The sequence below is a fragment of the Dendrobates tinctorius genome, unplaced genomic scaffold (assembly GCF_039654945.1).
Source record: "Dendrobates tinctorius isolate UK_male_01 unplaced genomic scaffold, ASM3965494v1 ptg000196l, whole genome shotgun sequence".
NCBI lineage: Eukaryota > Metazoa > Chordata > Amphibia > Anura > Dendrobatidae > Dendrobates > Dendrobates tinctorius.
In genome coordinates this window covers 23,258,718-23,268,148 of record NW_027361863.1, presented here as the reverse complement: position 1 = coordinate 23,268,148, position 9,431 = coordinate 23,258,718, and the positions used below count along the sequence as shown (strand labels likewise).

Genomic DNA, 9,431 nt, shown 5'->3' with positions numbered 1-9,431 from the left:
ATTAGACACACGGCTCAGCAGACAGTATCACACAGGATAGGATTAGACACAAGGCTCAGCAGACAGTATCACATAGGATAGGATTAGATACAGCTCAGCAGTCAGTATCACACAGGATAGGATTAGACACACGGCTCAGCAGTCAGTATCACACAGGATAGGATTAGACACATGACTCAGCAGACAGTATCACAAAGGATAGGATTAGATACAAAGCTCAGCAGACAGCATCACACAGGATAGGATTAGATACATGGCTCAGCAGTCAGTATCACACAGGAGAGGATTAGATACACGGCTCAGCAGTCAGTGTCACACAGGAGAGGATTAGATACAGCTCAGCAGTCAGTATCACACAGGATAGGATTAGACACATGGCTCAGCAGTCAGTATCACACAGGATAGGATTAGACACATGACTCAGCAGACAGTATCACAAAGGATAGGATTAGATACACAGCTCCGCAGACAGCATCACACAGGATAGGATTAGATACACAGCTCAGCAGTCCGTATCACACAGGAGAGGATTAGATACATGGCTCAGCAGTCAGTATCACACAGGAGAGGATTAGATACACGGCTCAGCAGTCAGTATCACACAGGAGAGGATTAGATACACGGCTCAGCACACAGTATCACACAGAATAGGATTAGATACACAGCTCAGCAGACAGCATCACACAGGATAGGATTAGATACACAACTCAGCAGTCAGTATCACACAGGAGAGGAATAGATACACAGTTCAGCAGTCAGTATCACACAGGAGAGGATTAGATACACAGTTCAGCAGACAGCATCACACAGGATAGGATTAGATACACAACTCAGCAGACAGTATCATACAGGAGATGATTAGATACACAGCTCAGCAGTTAGTATCACACAGGATAGGATTAGATACACAACTCAGCAGACAGTATCACACAGGAGAGGATTAGACACACAGCTCAGCAGTATCACACAGGAGAGAATTAGATACACAGCTCAGCAGACAGTATCACACAGGATAGGATTAGATACACAGCTCAGCAGTCAGTATCACACAGGAGAGGATTAGATACACAGCTCAGCAGACAGTATCACACAGGAGAGGATTAGATACACAGCTCAGCAGTTGGTATCACACAGGAGAGGATTAGATACACAGCTCAGCAGTCAGTATCACACAGGAGAGGATTAGACACACAGCTCAGCAGTATCACACAGGAGAGAAATAGATACACAGCTCAGCAGACAGTATCACACAGGATAGGATTAGATACACAGCTCAGCAGTCAGTATCACACAGGAGAGGATTAGATACACAGCGAAGCAGTCAGTGTCACACAGGATAGGATTAGATGCACAGCTCAGCAGACAGTATCACACAGGATAGGATTAGATACACAGCTCAGCAGTCAGTATCACACAGGAGAGGATTAGATACACAGCGAAGCAGTCAGTATCACGCAGGAGAGGATTAGATGCACGGTTTTCATGTGCAATATAATCATTATAATTTGTTATAACTAACCAGTTAGTTACTATCCCCGGGCAGCTCCGGGCTCTTCAGCTAGTATAATTATATATGTACAGCTGGTATAACCTGGGCATCTCCTGTACATAATTATATATGTACAGCTGGAATAACCTGGGCATCTCCTGTATATAATTATATATGTACAGCTGGTATAACCTGGGCATCTCCTGCATATAATTATATATGTACAGCTGGTATAACCTGGGTATCTCCTGTATATAATTATATATGTACAGCTGGTATAACCTGGGCATCTCCTGTATATAATTATATATGTACAGCTGGAATAACCTGGGCATCTCCTGTATATAATTATATATGTACAGCTGGTATAACCTGGGCATCTCCTGCATATAATTATATATGTACAGCTGGTATAACCTGGGTATCTCCTGTATATAATTATATATGTACAGCTGGTATAACCTTGGCATCTCCTGTATATAATTATATATGTACAGCCGGTATAACCTGGGCATCTCCTGTATATAATTATATATGTACAGCCGGTATAACCTGGGCATCTCCTGTATATAATTATATATGTACAGCTGGTATAACCTGGGCATCTCCTGTATATAATTATATATGTACAGCTGGTATAACCTGGGCATCTCCTGTATATAATTATATATGTACAGCTGGTATAACCTGGGTATCTCCTGTATATAATTAAATATGTATAGCTGGTATAACCTGGGCATCTCCTGTATATAATTATATATGTATAGCTGGTATAACCTGGGCATCTCCTGTATATAATTATATATGTACAGCTGGTATAACCTGGGCATCTCCTGCATATAATTATATATGTACAGCTGGTATAACCAGGGCATCTCCTGTATATAATTATATATGTACAGCCGGTATAACCTGGGCATCTCCTGTATATAATTATATATGTACAGCTGGTATAACCTGGGCATCTCCTGTATATAATTATATATGTACAGCTGGTATAACCTGGGCATCTCCTGTATATAATTATATATGTACAGCTGGTATAACCAGGGCATCTCCTGTATATAATTATATATGTACAGCCGGTATAACCTGGGCATCTCCTGTATATAATTATATATGTACAGCCGGTATAACCTGGGCATCTCCTGTATATAATTATATATGTACAGCTGGTATAACCTGGGCATCTCCTGTATATAATTATATATGTACAGCCGGTATAACCTGGGCATCTCCTGCATATAATTATATATGTACAGCCAGTATAACCTGGGCATCTCCTGTATATAATTATATATGTACAGCTGGTATAACCTGGGCATCTCCTGTATATAATTATATATGTACAGCTGGTATAACCTGGGCATCTCCTGCATATAATTATATATGTACAGCCGGTATAACCTGGGCATCTCCTGTATATAATTATATATGTACAGCTGGTATAACCTGGGCATCTCCTGCATATAATTATATATGTACAGCTGGTATAACCTGGGCATCTGCTGTATATAATTATATATGCACAGCTGGTATAACCTGGGCATCTCCTGTATATAATTATATATGTACAGCCGGTATAACCTGGGCATCTCCTGTATGTAATTATATATGTACTGCTGGTCTAACCTGGTCATCTTCTGTATGTACAGCTGGTTACACATTTTGCAGACCTTTATTGGAGTCATTTATTAGTTTCCGGTGTAAAATAAAAGGAGAATCTTGTTTATGTGCTGAGAAGTCTTGGCGCTCGGAGTTCGTGTCCTCGGAGCCTCAGATGGAATCACCCGCTGCTCATACACCATTTCAGTCAAATTGCAGAGTAGTGCGGCGTTTATCTCAGGAAATGGTGAGCGCTGCTCATGTAATTTGAAGCTGACACTTTGTATCCACAATTGCTACAAGCACTTTATGTTTATCTGTCTGGACAGCACCGCTCCAGCCTCACAATGAAGCGACGCTCTCAGCCGCCGATGTCTTCAGGTGATATTGTGCTCTGTATCCAGATGCTAACACTGGGAATCAGTCTCCGGCCTTCAGATCTTCACCCAGATCCATCTCACCCAATGTACAGTTACCTGGATGATGCGGGGTTCAGCGCACACAATCATCCAACTAATCTACAGTCCTGAACCAGATGTAGTGGAGCTGCATACGTTGTAGACAGGCAGAGTTCAGCATCTGCGAGAAGTTGCACACCTCTTCCTCTATTTCTATCTAGTATGATGTCCGATCAATCAGATATTTCTTGATCCTTTATCAGAGAAATGCGGAGGTAGGGACTCTGCAGCTGCATCCCCCTCCTCTCCCTGTCAGTGCAGGGACGCCCACTACACCTGTCACTCATCAGCTGCTACTTCAACTAAAACAACAAACCCGATTTCTACAAAGCAGGCATGTGTTTAATCAGCATGAAATTACCTTACTTAAATGCCATTACATACAGTGCATGTCATACATGTGCCTTTTAATTAGGAAGCTACAGCTGCATCTCCCTTCTTTAGCTGCTTTTAAAGAAGATGCATCCCCCTCCTCTCCCTTCCATCACTGCTTTTTAAGAAGCTGCTTCCCCTCCTCTTCCTCCCATCTGTGTTTTAAGCAGCTGCATCCCCTTCCTCTCCCTCCCATCTCTATTTTTTAAGCAGTTGCATCCCCCTCCTCTCCCTCCCATCTCTATTTTTTAAGCAGCTGGATCCCCCTCCTCTTCCTCCCATCTCTATTTTTTAAGAAGCTGCATCCCCCTCCTCTCCCTCCCATCTCTATTTTTTAAGAAGCTGCATCCCCCTCCTCTTCCTCCCACTTCTATTTTTTAAGAAGCCGCTTCCCCCTCCTCTTCCTACCATTTTTTTTTTTAAGAAGCTGCTTCCTCCTCCTCTTCCTCCCATCTCTATTTTTTAAGCAGCTGCATCCCCCTCCTCTCTCTCCCACTTCTATTTTTTAAGAAGCTGCATCCCCCTCCTCTTCCTCCACTTTTTTACTACATAACTAATAAAAAAACCTGCAGCTGCACAATGAAGACATATTTATACCGCTAAGTCCCCTATAAGAATAGTTACTTTGGGACACATTTTGGGGATGACAGTCCTCCTTTAACTTTACTCATCAGGTTGGTCAGAAATTGGTGATATCAAATTTATTTCATGTTTCTTACTTTTTCCTGAAAAAATATGAAAAATGCCCTGTGTCAGACATTCTGAGAGCCGACTTTTTATTTTTTTTTATTTTTTAAGGCTGGTTTCACATTTGCGTTTTTTAGCGCTGGAAAAAAACGCATATGTGCGCATGCGTTTTTTCCCCTATATTTAACATGGGTGCGCATACCTGCGCGCTGGTAAGCGCATGTATGCGATTTTCATGCGCTGCGTTTTTTTGGGGTGTGCGTTTGTATTTTCCAGACGCAGCATGTTGCATTTTTTGGCCCTGCAAAAAAGCGCATGCGCACATATGCGCACGTTTTGCGCTAAAAATGGTCATTATAGCCTATGGATGCGCATATGTGCGCACTGGCATGCTCATGTATGCGTTTTTTTGCACATGCGTTTTTTTTTGTTAACCATGGAATTTAGGGGTTTGGGTTAGAGTTAGGGTTAGTTAAGGGGGTTTAGGGTTAGGGTTAGGGTCAGGGTCAGGGTTGGGGTTTGGGTCAGGGTTAGGGTTAAGTATGGTTTGGTTAAGGGTTAGGGTCAGGGTTAGGGTCAGGGTTAGGGTTAAGTATGGTTTTGTTAAGGGTTAGGGTCAGGGTTAGGGTTAGGGTCAGGGTTAGGGTTAAGTATGGTTTGGTTAAGGGTTAGGGTCAGGGTTAGGGTCAGGGTTAGGGTTAAGTATGGTTTTGTTAAGGGTTAGGGTCAGGGTTAGGGTTAAGTATGGTTTGGTTAAGGGTTAGGGTCAGGGTTAGGGTTAAGTATGGTTTGGTTAAGGGTTAGGGTCAGGGTTAGGGTCAGGGTTAGTTAGGGTTTAGGGTTTGGGTTAGGGTTAAGTATGATTTGGTTAAGAGTTAGGGTCAGGGTTAGGGTTAGGGTTAGTAAAGTCATGGTTTGGGTTAGTGTGAGGGGCCACCTAATGTTGGAAAAAACCGCAAACGCGGTAAAAACGCACTAAAAACGCATACAAACGCATAAAAACGCTGCGTTTTTTTCATGCATGCTCATAAAAATGCTTGAAAAAAACGCAGCAGTTGTATGCTTTTGTATGCGTTTTTTCAATGCGTTTTTTTGCGGGAAAAACGCGCTGCAAAAAAAAGCAAGTGTGAAACTAGCCTAAGTCAATTGTTCCGGGGCTGTTTTTTGTTGGTAGATGTAATTGGTGCTATTTTGGGGTCCACACTAATTTAGCATTTCTATTTATTCCCTTTTTTTTTTGGAGGGCGAAGGGTCAGGTGACCATAAATAAAACAATTGTACTTTTTCAGCGTTGAATATATGGTGTAAATATTAGGGTATCATTAGTTCAGACGGTTACAGATGCAACTGTACCAAATAATTTTTTTTTAGATTTTTTTGTATTTTTTTTGTTTCGGGAAATGAGGGTAATCAGAACATTTATTTTTATATGTTAATTTTTTTACCTGTTTTTTTTTTAATTTTATGCAGTCCTCCAGGAGGACTTGAACCTGCGATGCTTCTACAATACACAATGATACTCGAACAGTGTAAGGTACAGTCTCCTATACTGGTGCATGAGCATGGGGGTGGCAATTGGTCATGGTAGGGATGCCCCACATATCCAACTACTTAAATGCCACTGTAATAATTGACGTCAGAATCTAAGGGGTTAAACTATGATTGGCGTCCACTCCCATCACGTGTGTGGCGGGTGAAAGCTGTTGTCTCAAACTAGATAAACATGAAGAAAATGTTGAAAATGAGCACAGGATATTCATCTGCTTCGTAATCTATAAAGGAATCGTGCTGGAACAATGAAATTTCCCGGCAGCTCCCCCACAGGGTAAATGAAGTATTACACCTTTCAGAAAGGGAAATCAAAAGGGCAGTGACTGCCAGACACAGTTATGCCAGATCTTGGAGGATCACAGATTCTTTTTGTAGCCGCTCTTCACTCTGTCAGATAGAAGAGGATTCTGACAACCCCTTTATTTTTTTATTTTAAAAGACCTTTAATATAAATATTTCATGAGTCTGCATATAAGGGGTTACCGTATATTATAAGGGGTCACGTACAATCCAAGGATTGGAAGGATGTCCATTAGGCTGTAATCTTCGGTGCATGGCTCAGAGGAAATCCGCCTCCTGTGAACCGGGGAGCGTCGGATCGCTGCAGCATAAAAGGAGCATCTGTGTCCGCCATGGTTCTGTCCTTCTCCCTATAGAGTAACAAAAGCAGATAAAAACCCGCAAAGACCTGGGAGGCCGTCTATAGATCAGCATTACATGTACAGTATTATATGTTCTGATTTTTGGCTCTAAACCACTCGTGTCTAGCAGCTGAGTACACTGGACCTTAATATCCTGTATTGCTGAGCATTAGTTCTTGAGGTCTCATCATTTCATATTAAAGTGTCTGGTGTCCACAGATTTGCTGTCCTCATTTTTAAGATTGTGTAGTTTGCTCTAACCCCCTGATGTCTTGCGGTTTGGTACCCTGGACGTTGAAGCTGCTCATCCTTGATATCCGCTGTTGCTGAGTATTAGTCCTTGAGGTCTCATCGTTTGATGTCTGTTTCTGGTGTCCACAGACTTGATGTCCTCATTTTTTAGATTCTGTGGTTTGCTCTAACTCCCTGGTGTCTAGCGGTTTTTCACGCTAGACCGTGATGATGCTCATCCTTGATATCCAGAGTTGCTGAGCATTAGTCCTTGAGGTCTCATCATTTGATATCTCAGTTTCTGGTGTCCACAGACTTGATCTCCTCATTTTTATACTCTGTGGTTTTCTCCAAGCCCCTGGTGTATCACAGTTTGGTACCCTGGACCTTGTTGCTGGTCATTTGGTGCCCCATTCTCTGCTATCCAATGATGCAGAGCTATAGTCCTTGAGGTGTGGTCATTTGATGCCCTGGTGGTGTCCAGTGGTTTTGCACATTGAGACATGTTGAGTAGTTTGGCGAGACACTTCCTGGCACCCAGCACCTTGACACTTCTGTGCAGCCCCCCAGGCCGCTGACTTACCCCGTCACCCCTTGTCTTGACCGGGCACAGACATCACAGCATTTACTATTGTCTTCCAGTGCCGTGACATAGCATTGTAGTATTTTACATTTCCATTCAATATTAACTATGTTTCCTGTGAATACATCAGAAGCTGGTGCCCCAGACTGTGATCATATAATTAACAATTTGCCTTCCTGGGGTTCATTAATCTCTGCTAATAATCCTCTGGTTTTCTTCTGAACAGACGCTTTACTGCTGCAGCTGAGCAAAATCCTTCTGATTCAATAACTCTTGTTTTGCTCATTTAAGGGCACCGACTGCTGCGAATTTCTGCAACATACACAATTTGGGAAATGTTCCTAATATGCCTGGTAAGGCTCTAATGCTCCATTTCTGTAGGTCATTTTACTATACAAGACTTATATATGAAGATCACCCCATATTGCCCTCATATCATTGTCCAAAAATTAAACTATCAGCCACTGAATGTGTACGGGCAGGTTTATCCGTATCTACCTTTACGGCTTTATTGGTCGTGTTCCTATTTGCTCCTGTTCCATTTTCCATGACCACATCACACAATTTGCTCTCTCCTATATAAATTGTCTTGGCCCTTTTCCCGTCTGCTTTCCTTCATTGCAGTTTAGATCTTCACGTTCTATAAGTCTGGAACCAACTTCTAGGGAAATCCTAAAGTCGTCCTGCCTTACCGTACTGTGTCAGGGAAGAAGCCGACATTGAAGACGTTGTCTTTTGTGTCCCTCTCCGGTTCTTCCTTTCAGCTTCATGACTTTGATCCTACGCTACTACTCCACTCAATATGTTACAGATCTCATCATTTGTGTATGACAGATCCAAGGATGTGACATGGAAGGAAGAAGTGAGAGTCCACATTCACCGATAGCCAACAATCCCCAAACTAATGGGAAGAGAGAAGGAAAACATGGAGAAGGGAGAGAGGTGGCAAGGAAAGTAAGAAAGACAGGAAAAGGTAAAAAAAAGAGGCAACAGGAGATAAAAGGGGGACATAAAAAGGAATAGGCATGGAAGGAAAGAAAGAAACAGTAAAGGGAAGAAGGAGGGAAATAAGGAAGTAGAAAAGAGGCAAGAGAATGGAGAAGGGAAGGAAGAGGAAAGGGAGGAAAGAAGAGGCAAATGAGAAAAGAAAATGCAAGGATGAGAAAAATGGGTAAGGAAGAAAAAAGGGGCAAGGGATAAAAGTTGGGTCAAGGGAGAAAAAAGGGTCAAGGGATAAAAGATGGGTCAAGGGAGAAAAAAGGGGCAAGGGATAAAAGATGGGTCAAGGGAGAAAAAAGGGTCAAGAGATAAAATATGGGTCAAGGGAGGAAAAAAAGGAGCAAGGGAGGAAAGAAGGGGCAAATGAGGAAAGAAGGGGCAAGGGAGGAAATAAGGTACAAGGGAGAAAAGAAGGGGCATGGGAGAAAAGAAAGGGGAAAAGAGAAATTAAGGGGCAAGAGAGAAAATAAGGTACAAGGAAAAAAGGGGCAAGAGAGTAAAGGGGCAAACAAGAAAAGAAGGGGCAGGGGAGGAAAGAAGGAGCAAGAGAGGAAAGAATGGAAGAGAGGAAAAAAGGGGCAAAGAATGAAATAAGGTAAAAGGGAGAAATAAGGGGCAAGGGACAAAAGAAAGGACGAGGGAGAAAATAAGGGGCAAGTGAAGAGAAGAAGGAGGAAGGCTAAGAAGAATGGACTAGTAAAGAAAACAATAAGAAAACGAAGAAGGAGGTGGAAGGGAAGAAATAGGGGACATAGTAAGGGAAAATAAAGGAAATAGGGTAGAAAGAAGTGTCAAGGGAGGAATGGAGGGCAAGT

The 9,431-nt window shown here is 42.3% G+C and overlaps 1 protein-coding gene across 2 annotated transcripts in view; it reads right to left on the bottom strand.

The window, feature by feature from the left end:
- Positions 1–4,299: 4,299 nt before the first annotated feature.
- Positions 4,300–9,431, bottom strand: part of CFAP58 (cilia and flagella associated protein 58) — a 96,761-nt gene continuing 91,629 nt past the window's right edge. Inside the window, exons 18-19 of one of the 2 annotated variants that reach the window (XM_073553064.1) lie at positions 6,670–6,812; positions 4,300–4,649 (exon numbers count right to left, since the gene is read on the bottom strand). In XM_073553064.1, the coding sequence (XP_073409165.1) occupies positions 6,695–6,812 (118 nt within the window). In that variant the 3' untranslated portion in view covers positions 4,300–4,649; positions 6,670–6,694. Of the gene's footprint in view, positions 4,650–6,567; positions 6,813–9,431 lie in introns of those variants that run through there. The other variant, XM_073553063.1, reaches the window with a different exon arrangement.